Source organism: Phaethon lepturus, unplaced genomic scaffold (assembly GCF_000687285.1).
Source record: "Phaethon lepturus isolate BGI_N335 unplaced genomic scaffold, ASM68728v1 scaffold5762, whole genome shotgun sequence".
Taxonomy (NCBI): Eukaryota; Metazoa; Chordata; class Aves; order Phaethontiformes; family Phaethontidae; genus Phaethon; species Phaethon lepturus.
In genome coordinates, this window is record NW_010525409.1 from 21,384 (window position 1) to 48,683 (window position 27,300).

General features: G+C 37.5%; 2 protein-coding genes across 2 annotated transcripts in view; one reads left to right on the forward strand and one right to left on the reverse strand.

Annotated features, from left to right (window-relative positions):
• ARL13B (ADP-ribosylation factor-like 13B) overlaps positions 1-27,300 on the forward strand; it is a 46,299-nt gene that overhangs the window by 11,048 nt on the left and 7,951 nt on the right. The window contains exons 4-5 of the mRNA XM_010282727.1: positions 21,430-21,535; positions 24,788-24,991. Coding sequence (XP_010281029.1) covers positions 21,430-21,535; positions 24,788-24,991 — 310 coding nt within the window. The remainder of the gene's footprint in view (positions 1-21,429; positions 21,536-24,787; positions 24,992-27,300) is intronic.
• On the reverse strand, positions 5,695-6,570 carry STX19 (syntaxin 19). Its single transcript, XM_010282726.1, has one exon. It carries the CDS (start codon positions 6,568-6,570, stop codon positions 5,695-5,697), a length of 876 nt encoding a protein of 291 aa, XP_010281028.1.

Consider the following 27,300-nt stretch of genomic DNA (forward strand, 5'->3'; position numbering starts at 1 on the left):
ACTTTTTTTCTTGAAGGTAAAAATCTGGTTTTTTTTTTTAAATATAGTTTTTCCCAGTAAATATACTATTTCTATTATTTCTTTGAATAACAGAACGTTTTCCCAGAACATTTTTCCTGTTTTGTTTTACATCTGCCAAAACAAGCAACAATCCTTTCTGAAAAACACTGGGAATTAATGTAAATTTATGTCATCTTAGATGTCTTTTGTTTGTAGTCAACTTTATCTTCTTAGCACTACTCACAGTGTACTGCTGTGAATTATCAGGGGTAGATGAGTCTCACTTCACAATGAAGGACAGGATCCGTTGCTAAAGAGTTTGAGATGCAGTCTTCATTACAGAGCAAAGTAGAGTTGGCCCACTCTTCCTTTTGCCATATTTTCTTCTATCCCAATCTGTTATATTATGGTATGCCCTAATCCCATAGTATGCCTATGCATGTGGCAACTCTGCTTTTTGCCAGGGGTAAGAAGACACGCTGCTGACAGAAGAAAAGTCAAGGGGAAGACAAGTCTTGCTCCCCATCCTCCCTGATAAAGGAATGGATAGTCAGCCTGAGCACTGTTCAGGGACAAATGGAGGACCAGTAGTTTGGAAAGACAATTGGCTGAATTGTGCAATGTGGACATATGATTGGCACAAGACGCTTTATATTACAGTAATATGGGGATATAAGAGTTCTGATACTGTTCAGTGTAATACTTGCTTCAAATTGAGTTGGTACTGTGGCATCTCATTGTTTATCACCCCCCATGAAGGTATCGCAGTATCATTTTAAGACAGTTTTCCTAAAGCGCTGATGGTATTGGCTGTTACTGACTCAGTACAAATTATTTGAAAATGTTAAACTTTATATTTGGCTTTTTTTTACTGTTCAGTGTTACTACTTAATTTATGTTCTCTTTGCTCATGTAGGCCTCGTTTAACACTCAGGTGCTTAAGTAGTTTATCAGTCTGTTATGTATGGGAAAACTTGAGTTGTAGAAAATAGGACTTCTTGCAGTTCTTATGCTTATGGATCAATTCTTCTGTCAGCATCCTCAAGACATATAGGTATGCGAGTTTAAACTTTCTTCTCTTTGAATTGTTTTGTCTGTCCTTTTATCAGAAAGGAATATTTATACTTCATATTATGTAGGCAAATGCAAGTACTTCTTTTGTTTGGGGATTTTAGGGGGGGATTTTTTTGGGGAGGTGGGGAGGTTTGCTTGGACACAAAGCACATGCAAAAGGACATTCAATTCCATGTGTTATGGCTGATATTTTTATATCAGAGAGATTGCTGGGCAGCTATTTTCTTAGCAGAAAGCTGCTTTCTACATGTTATTTTGGTGATGAGGGATTGTACCTATTAATATTTAACATTTCTTATTAGAATACTAGCATCTCTGCTTTAACTTGTTTGCTCTTCTGCATAACTATGTAACTTAAAAAAAAAGGAAAGTTATTTTAGTTATTACTTCAGCCTGCGTATCTTCTAGTGTTAATAATTTTCAATATTCAATATCAAATTCTCATGATGTCAATGTAAGTTGTTACTTTCAGTTAATAGCACCTGTAATAAGAAAAAGCTTTCTGGTTTTCTCTCAGTTCTTCTGCAGTGTGTTATATATGTTTCTGTTTTGCCATTTTCTAACCAATATACAGCTGAAAACTAGTTGAATTATTTACCTGTGTATGGATAGACAGCTGTTTTCCTGAGTATTATGTTTTCTTCCAGGATTTAAAGTACAGCTCTTGTTTATCCAGACTATGTTTACTTCAAAGAAGCACCTCTGTGGTGTGAAGAGAACTGTTCCTGGGCTAACCCAGGAACACGTTTCTCTCTCAGATACAGGAGCATTCACAACAAGCATCCTTGTGGGGGATACTGTATAAACAGGTGGTGTTTGTTGTATTTTGGTTTTCTCTTCTGTCAGTGCTGGCTGCAGTAATCCTTCACAGAAGTACCATAATGCCTTTCCTTTTAAGGGCCCAGGAGAGAAGGGAACGGCTATCTGTTACTTACCTTTGTTTTTTTCTAAAAGTAAAAACAAGAGAAGAAGGTGGGGTGGTGTGTGTAGTGCATATTTCTGTGTATATTATGTATGTTTGTATACATATGTACATACACACATGAAAGCATGTTGGCTGTAGCAACTTTTTTCTCTGTATTGCTTATTGGCTAGTTTCTACTCTGCCCTTGGAACATAGAGCTAGCTTCCATATATGTAACAGTTAAGGGAGATTATTTAATGGTATAGTATCACTGATGTCATTATCTAATTTCAATTTTTGTCACTACTGTGTAAAAAACTTACTTTAAAGTTCAGACTTCTGACTGTACTTTGATAACAGTTAATTTCAGTTGCAGTTTTAAGCTGGGATGGAAGGAATCCAACTATTTATAAATATCTCAATGTGAAAATAACTCAGTAGCACCTTTTGATAGTAGATTGATTTTTTTTTTCCTTCCAGTAGATGCAACTAAAGACATCTAGCTCACTTAGTGTCTTGCAGAACTGCAGCGCAGTTTGCTCTGACTTCTTTGACTGTATCCAGATATAGTGGTATTGGTTGTGTCTTCGCACAGTATAAAGGAATTGAGAAATACATTCTCAGTTTAGTGTTTGGGGTTTTTGTTTTGTTTTGTTTTGTTTCTTTTTGGGAGTAACTTTTTTGTCTCAGTTGCATTGTTATTTTGTATTAAATTGCATTAGAGCACTGTTTCACATTCTGTTCCAAAAGGGGTTGGGTACAGGGCAGAAACCAACCATTAGGACTATGGAAAGCAAAAGCAGTCCACGTCTGCTTTCTTCACTTCACTGCAGAAATAACTGCTCCTGCAAAATAAAGCAGTGGTATACTTCCTGTCTTGCTAATTCAGGTATTTCATGAAGAATATCTCAGGTATCTTCAGGGACAGGTTGAGTCAATGGCTAGCTGCTCTGTTTTAGGTACTCAGGGGAGGTATTCATATTTACTACTTTAGGCATCTATTTTGCATGCCTACGGGAGGAACCTAGGCTTCTACAATTAGCAGAATTTCATGGGACCATTTGTAGTTCTGGAAGCCTTCAGCTAGTTCTTCCAGCTATTCCTGTAGCAGTAAAAATAAATGCCTGTCCTATACTGTGTCTGGTTCTGGACTTCCCACTACAAGAACACCGTGAAGACAACTGTTGATTATACTATAGTGAGTCCATGCTGCTCAGGTATTGGAGTGTATGACATATGAGGAGAGTCAGAGAGCTGCATTTATTTGGACTTAAGATGAAGAAACTCAGGGAGAGAGCTTCCTGCTGCCTACCCATAAGGTGTGAAGATAACAGAACAGGGGTCTTCTCAGAGAAGTGGTGGACAAGAGCTGCAACCAGGGAGATTCCGGTCTTGATTTCAGCAAGAGTTTGAGCAAGAGGTTGGTCTGGATGTTCCCTAGAAGTTCCTTCCAACCTAAATCATTCTGTGGTTTTAGGTTATGTTTATTTTTATAAGGATGAAGTCCTATTTTTTAAATTATATTTTTCCTTCATTTTTGTACTAGCAAAGGTACAAACTCTTCAAGAAGAGCTATGGATGTCATCTATCTGGACTTCATTTGACACAGTCTCCCACAACATTGTTCTCTCTAAATTGGAGAGATATGGATTTGATGGGTGGACTGTTCAGTGGATGAGGAATTGGTAGGATGATTGCATCCAGAGGGTAGTGGTCAACAGCAATTCTGGATGGAGATCAGTGATGAGTGGTGTCCCTCAGGGGTCTGTACTGGGACCAGTACTGTTCAGTATCTTCATCAATGACATAGACAGTGGGATTGAGTCCACCCTCAGCAAGTTCACAGACAACACCAGGCTGAGTGGTGCAGTTGACACACCTGAGGGACACAATGCCATCCAGAGGGACCTGGACAAGGTTGAGGAATGGGCCCATGTAAACTTAATGAGGTTCAACAAGGCCAAGTGCAGGGTCCTGCACCTGGGTCAGAGCAACCCCCAGTATCAATACAGGCTGGGGGTGGAAGGAATCAAGAGCAGCCCTGCTGAGAAGCGTTTGGGGGTACTGGGGGATGAAAAACTGGACATGAGCTGGCAATGTGCACTCGCAGCCCAGAAGGCCAGCTGTATCCTGGGCTGCATCCAAAGCAGCGTGGCCAGCAGGTCGAGGGAGGTGATTCTGCCCCTCTGCTCCACTCTGGTGAGACCCTACGTGGAGTCCTGTGTCCAGCTCTGGAGCCCTCAGCACAGGAAAGACCTGGACCTGTTGGGACAGAGGAGGCCACAAAAATTATTAGAGGGCTGGAACACCTCTCCTGTGAGGACAGGCTGAGAGGGTTGGGGTTGTTCAGCCTGGAGAAGAGAAGCCTCCGGGGAGACCTTATTGCAGCCTTCCAGTACTTCAAAGGGCCTTATAAGAAAGATGGGGACAATCCTTTTAGCAGGGCCTGTTGTGGTAGGACAAGGGGTAGTGGTTTTAAAGTAAAAGAGGGTAGATAGATAGATAGGACTAGATCTAAGGAAGAAATGTATGACAATGAGGGTGCTGAAACACTGGCACAGGTTGCTCAGAGAAGTGGTAGACACCTCATCCCTGGAAACATTCAAGGTTAGGTTGGATGGGGCTCTGAGTAACCTGATCTAGTTGCAATGTCCCTGCTCACTGCAGGGGGCTTGGACTAGATGGCCTTTAAGGGCCCCTTCCAATCCAAATTATTCTATGATTCTATGAAAAGTGAGATTGCAGAGGCAACTGCATATTTAGGTAGGCTAGGCAGTAGTTAGAATGTGTCTTACCACTGTGTAATAAAGTATCATATTCCCCTATCCTTACCTGGTGGGGGTCTGCCTATGTAGCTGAATAATGTAAATATCTCTATGTCAGTTTATTAATGCTTGGCTTCTCAGCAGGCTGCTAACAAATATCCCTGTAGGCTTGGTGACATGATCTTCTGCTGCTAGTGATCTTTAATGTGTTCAGAAAATATCAGCTCAACACCTATCTGTAAGAAATACAGCATGCTGTTACTAAAATAAATAACCCATTGTCTGTTTTGCATTCCATAAGACAGTGCACACTGTCCCGCTATAACAGGAGCATTATTTCATGGCATTAAGCAGGTAAGTAAGCCTGTAAGTAACTTTTCCTATAGAGGCAGTATTGAAACACTCCTGATAACAACTGTTTTCTGACTTCTTGTTTGGTTTAGGCATCACGTTCTGGATTATTACTGACGATGTCTGCTGTATGTGTAGGGGTTTTTTTGGTAGAATTTCAGATTTTTGGAAAAAAAACTTAGAATTTGAACCAAGTCAATATGAGTGCTAAAAAACCACAAGGCAATTAAAATACTAATTATTATTTTATAAAAAGGTGACTAAACCGTTCTTATGAATCCTGTCTTTGAGATTAACAATATTTTCAATGGTTCTCAAAACCACAGATAGTTTGTTGCCACGTTGCTTTGGTTTGAGAGGAGAGCAAAAAACTGTCACTTGTGTCCTTTGATCCTTTCCCCTAGTTCATATATTTCTGTGAAAACCGTAAAATTCTTTGCATTTTTCTAACTCTGGAAAAACAGGTGCAGTTTTTCCTGAGAGCTCTGTGGAAGAGGAAATGGGGAGAAAAATGAAGCAATTGAGGGATCCTGAGACTGCTTTACAAGATCAGTTTACTAAATAGGAACCATTGGTATTTCAAACAGTTTATTTCTTTTGTCATTTGCAGCATGGACAACACCAGCAGCATACTGCTTTGCAAGGGTTTCTTTTTCGATACTTGACTGCAAGCCCAAATTTTTCTTTGGATACTTGAGTGTATTCTTGAGTGTTGTTCATACTGAATTCAATGTTGTTCATCATCTCCCCTTGCTCCTCCACGAGAACTGATATCTGGATAAAAAGTTCCTTTAAGTCTTTGATCTGGTTCTCCAGATTGACTAGTTCTTTGTGTCTCTGTTCAATCTCCGAAAGCTGAGCTTTGGTAATTTTGACTTCAGTGAGTAGATTTTCATTGAAAATCTCCCATTTTCCTTGTTGAAGCATGTCATTGACTTCTTCCTCAGATACCTCTTTACCAGCTACTTCAAGCTGACGGACAATAAATCTTCTGCATTTCTCTTGCTTAGCAGTTATAGCATCGTTGTATGAGAGCATAGCATTTAGGTAACGCTGGGATAAGAAAGTGTGCTGAGAAGCTAGAATTCTTACTGTGGCACGTGATGGCCCATGTTCATTTTCAGCTTTTTTCACTGTTATTGACAGTTCATCCAAACATTTTCTTATGTGTTCTGCTTGAATTTTTATTTCTCTTGCTATGTTAGATTCCTTTTTCAGAACACTGAATCTTCTCATTGAAGATAGTAGGCTTTTTTGTTGCTGACTGAATTTATGAACTTCCTCTACCAAGTTATTAATTTCATTCTGAAGCTTCTGGATTTCATGCAAGTGCCTTTCAGTTATGGGCTCTTTTTCATAAATAATGGCCTGCTGTTCAAACTCCTCCTGCTCTTCTTGTACAGTTGCACCGTTGTTTTCTACAGCTATCTGTAGTTCCTTGGCTCTCAGTTTAAGCTCTTGGAGGCGGTCTCTCATGGTTTTTGTGTTCTGGTTTTTTTCAGGTTTTTTTCCCCTCTTGCAACACAGGGAGTTGTTTCACTGTAATCAAAGTGTAACAACAATCAGTGTTAGCAGTTATAGGTATACATGAAAAGTAGTTTTGGAGATTAGAGCTACTTCACTCTCCACAAAAGTAAAGTAAAAGTAGCAATGAATTGGAAGTGGTAGGTGTTCTGAACAAATGTACAAGGTAGGTGGTGTCAGTGCACTCTTATCATTTAATCCAGTTTCTGTACGACTTAAAAACTTTAGGTTATGATTATCTTCAGACAGGTGCAGTTAACAGTCTTCCCTCAGTTTCTTCACTGTAGTGGTTTTTCCATATACCGTGATTTGTAGCCCAAGCCCATTTTTGTGGTAGATTTGTAGTGTAGGGTCTAGAACTTAGAACAATGAGGAATATGGCATGTGGAGAGGACTTTTATTTTGGGGAGGAAAAGAGCAGTAACTCAAATTCTTATTTTATCGTCGTTCCTTACTTGATAAAAACTAAGCAACTTTTAAATCTTTTTGGAAATAGAAGTGAATCTGCTGCTCCAGTTCTGGATTCTCAGTAGGAAACACGCACTTCAGCTTTAGAGGTTTTGAGTTAGACTATCTAATGAATCTGGCACGAATAAGCTACTTTAGGCTTTTAGTTTAGCCACAGTGAAAAACCTTTCCCTATTTTCCTTGCCTTCCATTGCCTGGGAAGATAATCTGATTGTAACTGAAGCAGTTAACTCTACAGCAAAACAGAACAACAGAACTTTAATAATTTAGCATGAAAATACTTTTTTTGTCTTATTTTTTGGATGTCTGAGTTTTCATACAGAACAACAGAACTCTAACAATTTAGCGTGAAAATACTTTTTTCTTTTTTTTTTTTTTAATGTCTGAGTTTTCATAGAGGTGGGTCCATATCACTAATATTGCAGCTTGAAGGTTTTCTAAGCCTTTTTTGGATTACTGTCACCTGTTCTTACGTTGTCATTTGCAGTCTTCATAAAATTTATACAAATGTACTTTGTGCGCCATAGTGGGATACTATTCAGTACTGTTTCTTATTTAATAGGAAGTGGATTTAGTTCTGTTTTCTACCCTAGCTGTTGTGCAAGCTTTGCTGGAGATATAATTAAGAGAAAGTTTCTATTGTATATGTTTTAGAAAATATCTAAGTTCAACTATTTTTAATTGTAGGGAAGAAAGTATTTTCCTCAAACTCTACGTGAATGTTTTTCTTGGACTATGATCAAGAATGGAAAATTTCAGTAAAAAGTAAAATGTTCAGGACTAGAAGATTACGGGATTTTTACTTGAGGTCTTATAGTTAAGTCAAATGTGTGTCTTTCAAAGGGCTGTTCCAAGTGTAAATGATAAACAGTACAGTAGTATCTCTTGGCTGTTTTCAGAGCTTTCAGGGCAGTCTTCTAAAATAGTGTTTTATAGGTGCATTTCTTTGCAAACCCCAATTCTAAACATTTATTTATTTTTTTTAGTAAGCAAATGCAGTCTCCAAAAGGATGCATTTGTAATAACTGCAAAGGATCAATCCAGTAACCTGTCAATATGCAAATGATTTTGTTACATTTGAACAGCTTCAAATGGTACTGCTGTGGTATCTCTGCTCCCTTATGCGTATTTAAAGTCCCTAAATAGATTTTTGCATAATCTAAGTCATGGAGTTGAACAGTGTGAACATGTCTTCCACAGACTTAAATGTGCCTGTCTGCAGGAGGATTAGCTGAAAAATGAAACTTGAAATGCTGCAGAGATCATTCATGAGAAAGAACGTTGATATTCTATCCTAGTGTGGATTTCCCTTACTGCTTTTCTTTTTTTCTTTTTTTTTTTCCCCCTTAATGCCTTAATACTTGAATTTTGTTTGTTGATTCACATCAAGAGAATCCAGAAAGCCTGGCAGTCATTAGAAGTTACGGTAATGTACTGACTTGTGATCAGGCAAGCTTGCAAGTAATTTATTGGAAAACATTACTTTGGGGTGGGGAAAATGCAATGTGTATTAGTTTTGTTACAATAATTCCTCTTCATTGTCTAACTTGCTGTGTATCTTCCCACAGCAGAAGTCAGGCAATTTTTTCAAGATAACATTCTTTAGGAATGTTTCAGAGCTGCTTGGCACAACTGAGACTGCTGCAGGGAAAGTTCAGTCTGGGGCATGTGAAAGGAACCAGGAGTGCTAAACAAGGCTTCAGAGAAGTGACCTGAAAATCTGTTTTAGTGTAGCCTAACACATCTGTTGACCCATGTTAATTTAGCATGGCTTGACAAGCCTGTGATTAAAAGCAAGTTCTAAGGGCACCATTAATGCCTATGATGTGACGTGGCAAGACTTTCTTGTATCTAAGAGAATGTGAGTAATTACTGAAAAGTTCTAAAACATGCATGCAGTCACCCAGTTACTCCTTCAGAACACAGTACAATTTCTCAAAAGGGCGGTTACCAATTTTTCATATGGTTAATCTCCTATGGTTTGAAAGTAATTTAAACACAGGAGCATAAGAACTATACTGGGCTTCACCTTCAATTTGTGTATCCATTAACAGTTGACATCTACTTTGCAATGTTTTGGGTGCCTTGATCTTGAAACAGCTGTATTCCTTGGGGAGGGGGGTGGCAGGAAGCAACAGAATTGCAAATCTGCAAATATTGTCAAATATCAAACTTGCAAAGAAGTAAGCAGAAAATACTTAAGATGGCTGTTAATGGATTTTTTTTTTTCTTGTTTAAACATCAGTCTCACTAAAGAGTGGAATGTAAGCAGTGGAACTCTAGTCTCATATCTTATATCCTGTAGGGCTTGCCTTCAAAACCTGCCACTGAACATGCTTGCCAATAAATGTGGTTGATTATACTGGCAACTGAAACACATGCTGGTTTCAAATAAATAAGGATGTCTTCACGACAAAGATAACCTTGGAAATTGTTGGCTTGACTTCTTGAGTATTCCACAACAAGCTTTGTTCATATACTGAGTCCTTGTTGTTGTCCTACGTGTTTCTGTATACGTATAGGGGCATGTCCTGTTGTTCTTTTGACTGAGATGAAAGATCTATTTCCTTGAAGTTTTTGTCAATAGAGGGAGAATATGCCTATTCTTTTAGAGTTGAGTGAAGGGAATATGTGGACTGAAAGCACTCCAGTGGACTTAGTGTCCCCTACATTCAAAAAAAGATTTTAAAAGATGATCCTTCTGGTGTGATAAAGTAGCACAGCCTAGCACATCCTCATCAGACTTTTTCTTCATCGAAGGTTGGAAAATTTAGGTTAAAACAGATAAGAGACTGCAGAAAAGGCAAATCAAATCAGTAGATGGGAAAACATTAGCTTGTTAAACTGTAGCTTCAAATTATTGACTATGTTTAGCAACAGCCCTAAATGCTCTTGCACATATAAATCTGAAGTGCATTGGTGAGGTTTGCCTGTGATTCTGGCCATCCCTCAGTCATAAATGCTGCTTTGTCATCTTTTTTCTGAACTGTTACTGGTGCTGAAACCATATGTTTGAAGCCAGAATCACAAGCTGCTAGCCAGTCTTTAATAAAAGATAATCTGTAGAAATGGAGTTGCTCAAATAATATGGCTACAATAACTTAGTCAAAGTGATGTGGCACTGTGCCTTCTCTGTTCACACTTAGAAGCAATGTAAGATTGAAAATGTAGCCAAAGAACAGACAGGGCTACAGGGTGGATTTGGGGAGGAGGTGGCAGGGTGAAGGAAGAGAAAGGAGCAGAAAAGAACAAAAGCCAAAGATATACAAACAACAAAACAAAACAACAAAATAGCCAAAGAACAGACAGGGCTACAGGGTGGATTTGGGGAGGAGGTGGCAGGGTGAAGGAAGAGAAAGGAGGAAGAATCAGGCCCAGTTTTGCCCAGTACCTAAGTTGTACTCAGAGTTCAAGGATTATTGATGTGCTTTCATACATGTATTTGGGGAGAAAAAGTAGGAATGCACATGCATCATCTCAGTTTGGTCACTGGCATACCTTATCTCCTAGAAAGGCTTCCCTCCCCTCCCCTCTCAGCATTTTTATCATGTAGGTCCGCTGGTGATTAATTTTGTATTTGCTCTTCTGGTAGGCATCTACATGTATAGCTGACAGGTTCAGAAACACAGTTTTCACATCCGTGTCAAATACATTTTAACGTTATTGCAAGAGTCTTTGCCTTCCTTTACTGTTGACTCAGGGTTATGAGTCTCTCCAGCCAAACTGATGACATATGTGGCTGAGAATGTCTTTATAATGACAGTTACCTCAGCACACTGACTAGGGGAATAATAGATTCTGAGGACTGGACCACCATTATTAATCTGTTATGATGATAATGTCCTAAATTCAAGGATAATGAATTTGATGGAAATGTAATTTTTTATATAATCTTCTCCATTTTTTAAGGGGGGGGTGGAGAAAAAAACAAGTTGAAAGGTCCTTTTGCTTAATTGCAAAGCAGCCATATAGAATATTCTTCCACCTACATAATTTATCAGTAGAACCAGTAAACAGGGAGCCAACATCCAAAAATGAGGTTTGGGCTGTATTAAGTTATAAAGCATAAATGGATATGCAAAGTAGGTAAGTTGATCATACGGAACTCTTGTTACTGGTTGTACTTAGATTTAATGGCTTCTTTTTTGGTGTTGATGAATTGGTTTATGTCCTCCCCACTCCCCAACTTACAACAAACTCCTGTTTATTTTGAATTCCATAGTTTTGTTCAGTCTTTCTGGGTTATTCAGCACCTTCATTAAAATGCCTGATACAAAAGGCTCTGTTTGTGTTTGATCTTTGATGCAATTTGCATGCCTTCTTACATTCATTTTAACATACTGTGGTCCACCAAGATGAGGACTTGCAGATAATCAAGGAGGAGAATTCTCACTTTAAGAGCTCTTTGAAATGTATGATCTGAGTTCTGCATCATACTCCTTCTTTACCTCTGCTGAAATACCTACTTTTGGGTTTGGTTTTTTTTTGGTGTGTGATTGCAACAAAAATAAGGGTCAGTTTGTTTTCCTGTTACTTAGTTATGGATTGATTAAGGGCACTGGGTAGAGGACACTTTCAGGCAACATGTCCCAAAGGAATTTCAGGTTACAAGTAATTTTATTTTTTTTTATTATTTTCTTTTTATTCCATTTCTACGCTGCAGTAAAGTTACATTATAGTTCTGTAATACAGTACCAACAGTCCCGCATAACTGTTATTTTTGAGCACAATGGCTCTGTGTAATGTTTGGAGTCATACTCTGGTCTGGAACTTGATTACAGCTTTAAGTATCTTAAGTTTAGCAACAAAAAATTAGTGAGACACGTATACCATTTAAATGCCTACAGTTTAAGACACTTACAGTAGTCTGGGGGAAAAACTAGGAAGGCGAGTTGAAATTTAATTTTACTCCAAAGGCTGTGCTGTCACATATATTCTCACAAGAAAAGAAGGAACTTGTTTGATGGTGTTTTGGAATCTTGCCCTGTTACCCAAAGATATATCTTAAGTAACTAAAGTAAGCAATCTTGCTACAGGTTCCATTTGTTTTCTCTTTGTTTAAAAAGTTTCCTTTAGCTGAAATACCTTGTAAACAAACATGCTTAAACCAAGGATTATCACAATGCAAGGTGGTTGGATGAAAATATCCTCTTAAAGCATCTCTGTCTTAGGATGGTAAGTCCTTGGAAAAACATATTTTAAAATAGTTCTAAGTTCAAGGTTCTGTTTGTGGGAAGCATGGGAGTGGTTCAACAGGAAAATACTAAAGGTAGAGAGTTTGCTCTGGTTATGAGCCTAACAAAAGTTGCCATTATATGTGGAAGGTGGCTAAATTGTATCAGAGTATATACCATATGATAGTGCAAAATCAGTAACATTTTCAGCACAGGGGACTCAAGCGCTACTGGGTATCTCATTCTTAATATTACAAAATACTAACATGCAGAGGTCATTTATATTTGTCAGCCTTCATCCCTGGGAAATAACCTGTAGCACATTGCTTCTGACATTGCCTACAAAGTAAATTGAGGAAGTACAGTCTGGTTGCTTGTCCCCTTGAGACAGTGCTACCCACCGTAACTGCCATAAGGCTACCCAGTGAAACCAAAATGACCAATATGCAACATAGAAATGGTGTGTTTGAAGCAAGGTAGCTTGGGAGTTGCTCTAATTAGTGTGAAGTAGATCATGGAAGGTGGAGAAATGTTGATACTGTGTAAAAACATGAGATTTGAATGGATTAAAACAGGTCTGAGTATTCAAGGAGTTCATAAGAGAGTTAAGAATGAGTCCAAAGTTGCTGGAAAAGTATAAACAAATCATGCTGCTGGAGTAAGCCCTCCAAGGGAGGTGTAGAGGGGGAAAATAGACCTAAGTTACTTAAAACAGTTCAGGTGTTCTTGAGTGTTTGGCCAGAAATCTGTAACACAGTCATGTTGTAGGAGATGTAACTGTCTTGTGTTGATTGTATGGTATTGCATGATACGGGAAAGAATCCAGAGAGAGAAGAGAAGAGAAGGGAATGATGCATGCTATAGACTTCAGCATTAGTGGAGTGGGAGAATATGGCAGTTTGTGAATCATCTGTATTACAAGCTTTTATACTTTTGAAATCTCTACGACTGTCAGTACTTATCTTACGTTCCAGTTAGAAAAACTTGGGGTTTCCTTGCTATTTTATGAAGTATTTGGTTCAAAGATACACAGTGAATCAGTGGCAAATCTGACATTGTTCCTTGGAGTTTTGGAACCTTTGTTACTTATGTGTGGCTGCAGATGTGGAAGACTTGGAAGAAGAGCATCTACCACCATTTCCATGTCTACAGACAGCAATTCTTATGCACCCTACTGATACTTTGGGGAATGGAAGGTGGTGAGTTTGTGCTTTTGCACTGACATAAGTCACAGTTACGGTCACGCATACTGCACCTACAAGTCCTGACTGACAAAACATTGATCTCACTATGCAAATCAGTTAGTCCATAGGTTATTCTCTGCAATTGATAAAGGAATGGAGTATCCCTTGATTAAAAGCAAAACTGAAGAACTTACTTAATGTTTTTGATGGTGTATTTCTACCTATTAAACCAGAGATTTACTGTCAGTAGTGATCTTTAAGAGACCTCAGAAATGAGCAGTAGAGAGAAATAAATGTATACATTGTAGATACCTGGGTTTATTTGTTTATTTCCAGCAAGAATAATACTAGAAATCAGCACCTTCACGTAATTAGCTGGTGTAAATACGATTGCCACCTATAGGTCACAGAAATACAGAGTGGAAATCATAATCTCCTCTTGCCAAAAGATCACATAATTAAGATCCAGATATTGATATATTCTTAAAGCAGTATTTGAAAATAAATTAGGAGCAAGAGAAAGGGCTGCAACAGGATAGAGAACGGGTGAAATTCTTTCCATTTAATAGGTTTAACAAGGCTAAGTGCCGAGTCGTGCACTTCGGTCAGAACAACCCCATGCAACGCTACAGGCTTGGGGAGGAGTGGCTGGAAAGCTGCCTGGCAGAAAAGGACCTGGGGGTGCTGGTTGACAACTGGCTGAATATGAGCCAGCAGTGTGCCCAGGTCTGAGCCCAGCATCCTGGCCTGTATCAGAAATAGCATGGCCAGCAGGACTAGGGAAGCAATCATGCCCCTGTACCTGTGCTTGTGAGGGCCCACCTCGAATACAGTGTTCAGTTTTGGGCCCCTCACTACAAGAAGGACATTGAGGTGCTGGAGCGTGTCCAGAGAAGGACAACGAAGCTGGTGAGGGGTCTGGAGCACAAGTCTTATGAGGAGTGGCTGAGGGAACTGGGCTTGTTCAGCCTTGTTCAGAAGAGGAGGCTGAGGGAAGACCTTATCACTCTCTACAACTACCTGAAAGGGGGTTGTAGTGAAGTGGATGTTGGTCTCTTCCAGGTAACTAGCGATAGGACGAGAGGAAATGGCCTCAAGTTCCACCAGGGGAGGTTTAGGCTGGATATTAAGAAAAATTTCTTGACTGAGTGGTCAAACAGGCTGCCCAGAGAGGTGGTGGAGCCACCATCACTGGAGGTGTTCAAAAAACATGTAGATGTGGCACTTTGGGCCATGGTTTAGTGGGCATGGTGGTGTTGGGTTGACAGTTGGACTTGATGATCTTAAAGGTCTTTTCCAACCCTTATGATTCTATATATAGTTTGAACTCCTAATTAACAACTTTTTATTGCTGTAAATCAGTTTCAATATTTTTGTCTTGCTGGCAGTAGAATTGCAGGCTTAAAATTTGTACTGTACAACATCCCACCTACTTTACATTCCCATTTCATCTCTGTCAGACCATATAGCTATGTATCACAGCCTTTGAAGCTGCCTGTAATAAATGTAAGCATTTCCAGGCAGCTTTTTAAAAAACATATCTTATAGGCAACCTTGACTAAATAACTTTAATGTTTGCTTAGGTATTGAGATATCAAGATGAAATAAAGTATAAGAAAATAATTCATATTTACAATTTTTTTAAAGCTCATACAAAAATATATAGCAATATCATTTATTGACATTGCTTTTGGAATTACACACCTGGAAGCTGTACATAATATTCCTGACGTGAGCTCAGACATCTCTTTGGATGCAGCCTATTTGATCAATAGGTGTGATTAAACTGATAGCAGAGCAGAGTGTGTCAGAGAAATATGTTTTCGGTAAATAGGAATATGATTCAGACCTGAGGTGAGAATGAGGCCACTTAACCAAAATGAAACAAATTATAAATGTTGACATTCTTGTGACCACTTCAAAATGTAATATGAGAATGAAATTGCTCTAGAGTTGCCTAGAGATATTCTAAACAAGATGAGTTTAGAATCTTATTTCTAACTATTCTTTTATTTAAGTGTAACCTGAAGGAACTGTTTAGGGAAAAGGTTGAATTAGAGAAATGTCTCTCATATCTCCCTGCAACTGCATGAAAGCAAACTCTTAATTCATGTTTGCAGGCAGATTATCTTTGTAGCAATATGTTTCAATATGGCTTACCCTACTATTCAAAGGATTGTTTTGCATAAGAATTGAAGGCATGAAAAGCAAACTAGAGAAATTAAATAAGCCAGTTTATTTGAGAAAGACCCTAGTGTCAATCAGTAAGAAGTTACTGATGGGTTTGTAATTGTTGTCAACAATCTGGAAGGCACAGGGGCTTAGATTTCTAAAGAAGAATGTAGTTTAACGTCTGTTAACACCCACCATTTGCGTTATATCAGTGTAGTTAAAAGCTTTAACTAAAGCAATTTAAAGGCAATCTGCAAGTCTGCAGAAAGAGGGGGCTCAGAGCTTAATCTTAGAGTGCCTTGTGGTCTCCATGGGAGGCCTGAAACTGTCGGCTAGTTCTGCTATCTGCTTGTTTGTTAAAGTTATCAAGAATTTTGTTTTCTGTGACTTCCTCAAAAAGCTAATGAACTGCCAGTAACTGAAGAGGAAAGAACAAACAAAACAATCTGACAAGCTGACATTTTTCTGCCTGTTTCTGGATCAGGAGTTTGACTTTCATGGATGTTAACATGAGCAAAACATAAAGAGACTAACAAACCTTTTCTTGCTATGTCTGCTGAGGCCTCACTTCTCTAGGATAAAACATCCTACTGATTGCTGTCCACAGGATTGCCCAAGAAAAAAGTTAATAGATGGAACTTCTGAAGGAAAAATGTAGAACAGCATTTTTAAATAGAAGATTTAAAATCTTTAAGAATAGACTGAAGAATATGGCATTATTCTCTCCCTTGTGTAGACTGCTGTTAAATTCAGAGGTTCTGTCTTTTCTTTGTTTTCCCAGGAATACTAATTCAGTCACTCAAAGCTATGGCTTCTTGAAGTAGCCTTAAAGACTAATATTCTTGATCTTAGATAAATCATTCTCATAAAGATACATTTTCCTTAAGCTGCTTTTAATCATGTTGATAGTTCTGAAACGGTAATACTTTGACCTCAGGGATGCTTTACTCTTTGTTAATTTTGATGGCCACCATGCAGGTTTGACCCAAAATTTTGGGTTTGTGATAACTGACTCTGATTAAACTTAACCCCAAAAGAAGCATCTGTGAGACACTTTTACAGAGTACTCACTCGTCCAGTGTGTACCCTCTATTGTATTTAGTTTTCAGTGTTATGTTACTTGTAAGTGTCCCACACAAGTAGAGAGAAATATCTAAGTTGGAAAGAAACTGTTAAAAAAAAAACCTCCAAGTCTGCAAAAGAAGAAAACAAACACATGCGCACGCACATACCCTCGTACAAAATACCCTTTTCCCAAATACAAAATACCCTTTTCCCAAATAAACCCTTTCTGTCACACCACTTGGATTTTTGATGAAAGATGAGATATAAATATGTCCTTTTCATAGTGGTTTTGACCAAATCTTTTGGATTGTAAAGTAGACTTCAATACTGATTTTTTTTCCCCCCCTCTTTGCTCAGTAATTTACATTTTAGAAACAGGTCAAGGAACACACATATTTTGCATTCAGACTTTGTTTTTCTCTGGCATGTCTTCTGGCTTCTAAGAGAAATATTGTTACTGAACTGTAGATGTTAGTTGTGCCAATGCACACATACACTCCCTTTCCACATTGTTTCCCATGACTCTTAAAATAAAGTTCAAAAGCTCTCTAGTTGCTTAAAAAAATCTTACTTGATATAACAGCAGTTGGTGCCTACCTTTTTGTTATTTCTTGCGTAAAGTAAGTTTGTTACACAAAGAAAGTTCCAAATACACTTTATGTGAAATTGAAATAAGCCAAGCATGATTTTATGTATGAAAGCTTCTCACTCAGCAAACTTCATGTGATAAACCAATAGACACTCTCCTGTTCTTTCAAGTATGTTTTGATATATACCTCCTACAGTTTTTTAAACACGAAAAATTGCTATATATGAAGTTCTACTGACTTGGAAAATTAAAATCAAAGTCTGTCCTTTAAGATAACTCTGCCATATTACCTAAAGAAGGGATAAAATTTGCCTCAAAACCTAGCATCCCTGTGCATGAGCAGCAGAGCTCTCAGACTATATTCACCCAGAGGAATATCCAATTCTTTGCAGGGTAGATATCCATTGTTTGTATGTCTTGACACTTAGGCACATTTCCATTCCAAACCACACTACACAGGCTTTTTCTCATATTTGCAACGTGATAAACATTAAGTAAAAGAAAAGTCTTTACCTTTTAATCTTGTGCTGGTGGCTTTCTGTTTTATCCTTTACAGAGAAACTCCTGAGGGTAAGCTTCAGTATAATCTGGAAAACGTTTTGAATATTTGCATAAGTAATGTGTCTTGAGTAGCATTCCATTAAGTATTTTCTGCATGCCTTTTGCTTCTAGTTCTTAAATAATTGTCCAAGGGTTCATCTTCAGGAGCGGTTGTGTGAGAGAGAAGCTGACTTCTGCAACTGCAATAGTTGGGCAAATTGATTACTTTCTACTTGGGGAATCTGGTTCTGCCTGTTTGAAACCCAGCCTTTCTGAGAGGCGGATCACTGCTGGAGCTGCCCAGTAGCAGGACATGTCGAAGAGCAGCTCCCTAGCTAGAGGCCTTGTAAGCTGCAAGGGGAGCACTGCCTACCTATGAAGCACAAGTGTAAGTGCAGGGATTGCTTTCTTCTACACTGAAGCACGAAGGAAAAAGGAAGGAGGGCTAGGTCATTCATACATTTACTTGAAAGGGGAAAAAATCCAGCATAATAATACCCTGTATCACAGTCAGTACCTTAAAAATATTTTAACTCCATTTATAAGTTTGACCTAAAAGCTGAAGCAGGGCAGGGGTGTACAGCAGGAAATGTATGACCTGTGCTATACCACTTCAGTTCTTGGGGACACTAAGGTGGAGACAGCTGTTTGGATATGCTACCTTTCCAGATACAGCTCCTCAGCTGTATTTTTTTGAATACAGTCAGTATTGCAACAGGAGTGCTGTGGAGAAAATGGAAGCTGATTGACCAAAAAGACAAATCTTACATCTTTCAAGATGTGAGAGGTTAAAAATCAGCAGCTACTGCAAGTTATAGGACATTAGTGTCACAGTCACGCTGAGCTATGCAGCTTAACAACATTTCATTCTGCTTTGGCTGTGCTTTGTAGAATGTGCAGTCCAATAACATGGTAAACATTGCAGTTATTTAATCTAGAGGTGAGAAAGGAATAGGCTGTGGCAGCAAAGTCTGTGTTCAGAAATATTTTCTTCAGTTAGATCTAGATAGGAATTGACAGCACTGCTGAGGAATGCTTTTTGAGACTAGGGGGTGGTGCAATAAGGTTTTCAGATTATGGCAAAGGTAAGTTAAATAAGAAAAAAGTGGAGATAATTGTTTCCAGTCTTTTAATTACTTTCCATAGCTTTCTTGAATTTCATTTCAGTTTTTCACTGGTTTAGCTTTGACCCTGTTTCATAGCCAAATACTGAGAGGACATGACTTGTCCTAGCTGCTTGGTGAGAAGGAATAGTGCCAGAGTATGATAAGCATATTGAAAATATCATAGCTTTTATATACGCGTTGAACAACAGTTAGGGAATCTCTGCACTAAACCATACAGAGTACAAACTACTGTAGAGTTACTTTTTTTGTTGAAAAATGGGAATGGATTATCAAAGGAGGATGGGAAAAGCCTTCTTGTGCTCTTTCTAGCTCTGCAGGCAAATCAGCAAAGTTGATCATCAGTAGCTTGTAGGGGTTTTTATCCCCAAGCTGGTGATAAGTATGTGAACCTTTGGGACTGCAAATAGTTCTTAAGACTGATGAAGAACGAGAGAGAATGGATGTTTGAAAAGCTGTCTTTCCATGGTCTCCTTCATAAACTCTACCTGAAAGGAAAGATTAGATAATGAATCGTAGTGTGCGAGGTTAATGGTGACAAGGAATGTTTTTTTGAGCAACACAGCTTTTTCTTTTAATGTCTCTTTGAGGTTAAAAACTCTCTTGGGAGTAAAATAATTAAGAACTGAGGCTGTAATACTGCAATACTGGAAAATGGGAAGGAATAAGGTCTTAGAGCAAACTGAGGTGCTGACAAGTTGTGCTATGGAGTGAATTTCTTCTATTGTTCCCCCCTGCAAGGAGTATGATAAATCCAAAGTACAAGCCTTGGCCTAACATTCCCTAATGACTTGAGATTTCAGAAGAAAGGCTATGGTTGGGTTCCAACACCACCTGCCATTGCATTAATGGAAGCCAAATACTTGTGATTTTAGCCAGAAAGTTGAATTGGAGTTCTCTTGCAATGGAAGGGTTGCTAAGTTTCAGAACAACATTAAAATCAGATTGCGTTGTATGCTTATATTCCAAAATGGTCTACACTGGTTCAAAGCAAACAGCACCAGTTGTCATGCTGAAAAACAGTAACTTTGAACATGAGTAGTCTGTTACTAGTGAAATATTATTTAATATATTTTCATAGTTCCTAGAGATTTACCATACTAGCTTTTAATTCAAAGTGGGTAATGAGAGAGGAAAGACTGTATATCCTATTGTCACCAAGAGTTTTTATGGAAGATGGGAACAACTCTTTTTCGACTTGACCCCTTTGTGAAGTTTTGTTTACTCCTTATACAACTCTCAGATCCTCAGGAAACATCAATTATTTCCTATGTGTTTGTCTCTTTTTGTCATTTTTGTTTGTCTCTCTAAAATATATTTTTTGGATTTGTATCTAAATGTCTCCATTTGTTACTAAAATTTGCTTGTAAGCAAATTCAGAAAGTCATTGACCAACATGACATCAAGATAAGTCCTTTAAGTTTCTTCTTAGAGAATACAACTGCTTGGCTAACACCTTCCTTACTTAGGTAAACTTACCTTGTTAATATTTTTCTGACATTTTCTACAGATTGCGTCATGTACACTTTTCCTTTGGTTCTGAAAATTTATCCATTTCTGTATAGAATACATGTACTGGCATAAATGCATGTTGCATTTTTCTGGGAATGACTGAGAAGATTTAAGCCCATTTTCCTAAAGAAGTGAGGCACACATGATCGTTATGTCTGTAATCCATCCTACCTTCCTGGATGTTGATTGATCTAAATCCATTTTAATCAAGAAATTGAGGTCTTGAGGATAGTCAGGTTATGGATTGGATACAGTTATGGAGTATGTGGAAGACAAATCTGATCAAGAACAAGAGTCCCCCCCAAAATTAAGATTTTTTTTTTAATCTTCCGGAATCTTCTTTTACTGTATCTGTAAGAAATAAGACAATGATGACACTTTATCTTGCAGAATGCTTATTTTGTAAGGTATGTGTTTCATATACCTTTCTTTTTCTTCCCTCTATTTAATAATAAAGTGTAGTTTTTGAGAGCCAGTCATGCAAGTTCCTCCCTCCAAGGTTTGAGTTTTACTTATGAAGAGCAGGTTCAAAACACTACAGATCAAGTTGTTTGGCGTCAAAGAGAAATTCTGCATAGTAGGCAGACCTGAGATGATCATGAAGCAGTATTATGTGGGGAAATGCACATGGTTTGGGAAGTTGTGAAGTTTTGAACTTTTGATTCGTAGACTCCCAACAGATTGTGCTGTGTAGCTTTAGATGTAGAACGGTACAGTCTTTTACATCTGTCTTCTTAGCTGTAAATTATAATTGCTTTGTCTATGGGTGCTTAGTAATTATTTAATATTATTATCTGCTGAATATAGTGCATGGGCTAACACGTTTTAAGTAGAAAGAACAATTAAGAATTAAAGCTGAAACCAGGCATTTTCTCTTTACTTTTTCCTTCTTCCCCTTCCTCCTACTTTTATCCAAAACTTAGCTTTTGGAGATGTGAGAATCTCTCATGTCAGGGTGCTGTTTCTTTTGATTTTTTCTTTAGGCTGGCAAATAAGCAAGACAGAGAAGGAGCTCTGTCAGAAGCAGATGTAATTGAATCCTTATCTCTGGAAAAGCTTGTCAATGAACACAAATGTCTATGTCAAATTGTAAGTATATTTTAAGATGCTTCATTTTCAAATATGTATGTAATGCTTGCAATAAGGTGGGGGATTGTGCCATGCCACACAGTGTAAAACTGAAACTAGAACCCTGCAATCCCATTAACAATGCAGTACATATATCTGTTTTGCTAGCAATTCTGCTGTTCACCTTGACGTTCTTCTTATGGATCTGTTGAAGAAATTTTTATAACAAGGTTCTGAAAGTGTACGTGCTGGTCCACTCTGAAACCATGTAAGAAAAATTAATTACTGATGTGGTTTAAAACTTGTTTAGTTGGACAGCAAGTTTAGTATTCCACCTTTTTAAAAAAGAAGCAGGAAATGGAATTTGCCTACACTGACATTCAGGAAGGACTACTGGTCACGTGATGTTTGTCTCATTTCTGTTCATAGCTAAAACCATCATTTAGCATGAGTTACCATCTGGCAAACAGTAAGAATGTAATCTAATTCCTAGCGCTTCTAATTCCCAGCACAGTAGTCATCAAAGAACACTGTTAAAGCTAGTTAGTATCTGTCCTAAAATAGCTACATTTCAGATGTAGTATTCACAGTCATGTTAAAAAAAATAATTAAAAAAGGCAGGGGGCAGAGGAGCCAAAACCCAGAAATCTATGTGAACGCTACTTAATGTTGGCCATTATTTCAGATAATTTATCTTTGAAGTTTTCTTTAAGCCTTTGTTCTAATCAAGCAGTTTGTTAGTTAACTATTTATGGGCTTTACTTTTACAATCTTTTTCTAGTTTCAATAAGAAACATTTTAGAAGATAATGAGAGTTACACTGTTATTAACCGAAATTAGAAGGCAATTTTGCAAAATGATTCCATCTGGTATTTGGGTTTTAGAATGTAAAAAATACTTATTTCCCTAGGGAGAGTTGCAAGATTCATAGGGGAGTACATATTGCTATAGTTTTCTGTGGAAAGTTAGGTTATAGCAGGGCATAGCTGTCGTGACTCTTTGAGGGCTTTTCAAGTCAGTGGATTTTGCACTATGCGTATAGCAATCATAAAAATAAAAATTGCAAGTTCACAGTTTTTTTCTCAAGGACTTCTGTGGCAAAAATATTTTCTTGCAAAGCATTGTCAATATAAAAAACCTGAAAAATTCTAGTGTGTTTTTCCAATACTTTAGAATTACTTAATTTATTACATATTCCAGTAAGATGCTGTACTTATTCTCCATTTATATCTTGGGTGTAACCAACAAAGAAACTAGATCACATACTCTAAGTCATTCTGAGACTTTTATATACTGAAGTGGGCAGTTTCTTTACTAGGCTTATTGAAGGTAAACTTGGTCCCAGCATATTTCAGTGTGATGACTTATGTGGTGAATTTAAACAGGGGCGTAATGAAACAAGATTTGAATAAAATCAGGCAAGGACCAAAAAAACTTTTGTTTGTTCTTAATCTTTTAATTAGTTTTCTTCTGGATCGTTAAATTTCCCTGCAAAATATTAAAGCAAATGGAAGGTGTGATTTTCTCACTGTCACAAAATTTCAATGAAAATTATTTGTTTCATTGTTTCAATGAAAATTCATTGTTTTTTTATATATCTGTATATTTGATATTTCTAAATCTCTATATTTTAAAACCGAACTGCAGTGACAATAAGCCTTGTGCAAACCTAGAAGAAAATTACCCCAGTGCTGTCTGTTGTTCTATCAGTTTTCTCAGAGAAACAAGGTATTACTGCCTATACATCTTCTCTTTGATTAGGTTCTGCTAGAGAATATTGTAGTGTTCTGTAGTGAACAATGCTCATATTTGAACCTTAATTTAGACAAAGTGGGAATGTATTAAAATGCAAACTAGGTTTGGCACTCTTGGAGGGACATAACAGGTCAGAATTATTTTTTTGTACTGTAAATAGTACATGCCATATCTGACTATGGTGCCATTTAAATGCTTGTCAAATGAAGAGATAACTCAGAGGATTTTTAGGTTTTGATATTGGGGAGTTAGGTTATTTTAATGTTTTTTCATTCATGAACACAAATCCTGAACGCAGTCAGTGTGAAATATAATTTCTCATGTCAAATACATAGCTAGATCTATTCAAATGTTACTCCGAGAACAGTTTATGAGACCCATACAGTGCTCCAAAACATTCTGGAAAATAGTTCTGAAGAGATCTTGAGATGTCATCTAGTTCTTTTCCATGTTCTAAGCTGGAATCAAGCCATATCTTGTTCCAATTAAAGCCGATTATATTTATCCTCTTGACTATGAACATGAAGAGCAAATGATTCTTTTCCTATTTGTAGTCACGCCTTATGTTTTTGAAGTCTATTATCATATCTCCTTGAAACTTTTTCATCTCAAGAGAAGAACCACTCCTGTTCCTTCCATGTTTTCTTACCAGATGTGTGATCATAACCAATTTTGTCTGATTTTTCTCACTGTGCTCCTCTTCATTCCTTCCTGTCAATCCACTTCCTTGAAGTGTTGCATCCAAGCTAGATAAAGTATTCCAAACTAAATTAACAACGGGTTTTGTACCCATCTTCCAATAGATTTGCCTAGATCATGTTTCTCTTGCTTGGTGATCATGACAAATGTTTTACTCCAGTCAGGCACCTCTATCCACAATACCTGTTCTGATCCAAAAAATTTAATTGGTTTGACAGTTTTTCTGACAAATTCACACTGGATTTTATTTATCCTCTGTGCTTATGAATAACTCTAACGTTTCTTTCATGAACTGAAGCTAAGCTGATTATCTTACATCCCTGTTGTTCCGTTTTACTAGATAAATATAACATAGGCTATTATAAACAAGCAGCAAAACAGAACATACATATTTGAGGTTGAGAAATTATGTTTCTATATAGATGCATAGATATGGATGTGTATAGAAACAGGTGTGTAAATATACATATATACACATATCAGGTATATACGTAACACGTGTGTGTATATGGAACAGGCGTATATATATGTCTATTTAGAGATAGACATGCAAACATGTTTTTCTGTGGAGTATTCTAGTATTAGTGGAAAAGGACTGGAAATAATGGTATTTGGTAGAACGAATATGATTTGTATCTTGGCAAAAAAAGCACCTAAATTTATAGAATATCTATATGCAAATTTCTTTCCCATACTTCTTAGTGTTTGGCAAGCTTCAGAGTAAAACAGTAGTTGTTTGGCTGATTTCTTGTTTTCAGTCAAGGAATGTGATCTGAACTGCAAATAATTTTCCCCTCCTTCTTCTCCCTATATTTACAGGAACCTTGCTCAGCTGTCATGGGCTGTGGGAAAAAAATTGATAAATCAATAAAAAAAGGTTTATATTGGCTTCTACATATCATAGCAAAAGATTTTGATGCCTTAAATGAGCGCATCCAAAGAGACACTACAGAACAAAAAGCATATGAAGAACAAAAGAAACTAGAACGAGCTGAGCGAGTGAGAAGGATACGAGAAGAAAGGTATTCCCTCTGTAATTTCTCCTACCTCCAACTTCCTCCCTTTCTCTAAGATATATGATTCATTCCTGTACATAGAGCTTAGGGGAACCAAGCTATCAAGGATTTAAAGCTTACAAGCCAGGAGCCTCCATAGTAAAAATAAGGACCTGGCTGCTAAAGCCTTTCTTTAAGACCTACAAGTTTCTGCCTGGTTCACCTCCTTTATTTTATTCACTGTATGCTGGAAATGTACCGTGAATGAGAATTGCAAAGTAGTTGTGGGATAAATTAGGCCTTGCTAATGTAACTTCACAGGAAGCTAACCTAGAAAATAAATCCTGTCATTTAATCTTAAGTCACCTTCAAGTATGTTCTAAAATAAACTTTATTAACTTAAGTTAGACTTTGTAACCCATATGTGAATATCAAAGACTAGATGTGAAACTTTATTCAACACTATGGTTTAATAAAGTTCAGGATATCCAGCAGGTGAGGCATGAAGGGATTTAAGATGATGCATAGAGGGGGAAGCAGGACAAGTGATTTATTACTTCCCTTTAAAGCCCTTTGTGGTTATCAGCAGCCCACCATGGTTTCATTCTTACAAAATTCGCTGAGCACCCCTGTACCTACATCTGACTTACATATGCAGAGATTTGTGAGTCTTGATTACTGTGAGAAGTAACTGTAAAGCTGCTGCAAAGTGTCGTGGCTTGTACTCTTGCTGATTTGGTTTACTTCAGCAAGTAAATTTGACATGGTCTTCATATGTGTTTCACAAACTTATAAAAAAATTCATATGTTGTTTTGTCTGCATAGACAAAACCCTCTGTCCATGTTGGATTGCGTTGGGTATATGCCATGTGGAGAGGTGTAGCAAGGAAAACTGACTTTGAAACATGTCTCGAAGAGATTGTCTGATTATATGGGCATTTTCCACACATTCTGTTCCCACTCAGTGATCTTGATTTTATTTGTTCACTGGAAGAATTGGTTGGGTCTGAACTGGATTCAAGGCTTAAAAGTTTGGCTAAACTCCGTGTGTCTTGCAAGAAAGCTAGCTAGTAACTTCTGCTGGTTTTACCTGTAGCTGAGGGCTTGTCTCAGCTATAAGAGATGGCATTAACTCTCCTTTTGCTCTTTTGCATCAAATCAATTTCTTACTGTAAGAAACAGGTTATTCTTGATTCGGGTGTAATTCTGGTTCATTATGTGTTTTAATAATTCCCTAGACTGCTTTTTGTTCAGATTTGCTTCCCTGAATGTTTTCTCAAAGTGCATTTCCTCCACAATATGTTAGTAGCAATGATCTTGTTCCAAATAGAAAACCAGAGAGAAGTAATGCCAATATGTTTTAACACAGTACTGGCCATTCCTTCCAAGTAGTATGGTTTCATGGGTAAATCGGTGACCTCCTTTTCATTCCCATCTGTGCTTCTGACCACAGGATTACTTTCTCTCTCAGTATTTGCACCTGTAAAGTGGGTGTAATAGTGAATTCCTATGCACAAGTACCATCAGAAGTGTTTGAAGTGCATATACTTTATTAATGATATATTATTTAATATGTAGTTATTTAATATTTCTTACAAAGAGATCTGGTACATAAAAAATAACTAGTGCTAGTGCAACAACAGTATACTGAAGATTATGAGTCTGTCTTAACTTTTCTGAGTCTAGTTGAAGCAAATACGATTCCCTAACTGTTACTACGTAAACTGAACAGTCTGGCACCAGTTCTCCCTTACGTATATTAAGAAGAATCTAGTATTATGAGAAATGGAGGTGTATTAAAAATAGAAGAAGTAGTTTTAGATAGTGTGGTTTCCCACCACGTAGATTTTTTTTTTTCAAATGATCGAATACCTTGAAATAATTATTATAAAAGATTACCAGTGTGAAAATTTCAGCATACTGTTGAACAATCAAAACCTTCTATTTATAGATGTATTCTGTCAGATATCCTGTCCTCAGAAACTGCTTCCACTTCCTGAAGTGCTGATTGAACATTCTGGCACATAGCAGAATGTGTTTGTACCCCTGCCATAACATATACTTGTGCTTTATTGATGTTAGTCTGACATTGTGATTTCCGTAGAATGTTTTTCAAAATACAGAAGCATATTGTAAATATCAGCGGGCATAAATTGGAGGATGAGTTAGATGACCTAATAAGTGTTCTCTATTATGTAAAACTTATGGCTTGCCTTCTTCATAATTATTTGTTCATCCCCCTACCCTTTCTTCACCCTGCCCACCCCAAACCAAACCAAAAACCCACTCCAAAACACTAAAACAACAACAACATGAACCAAACAACAAAGGGAAAGA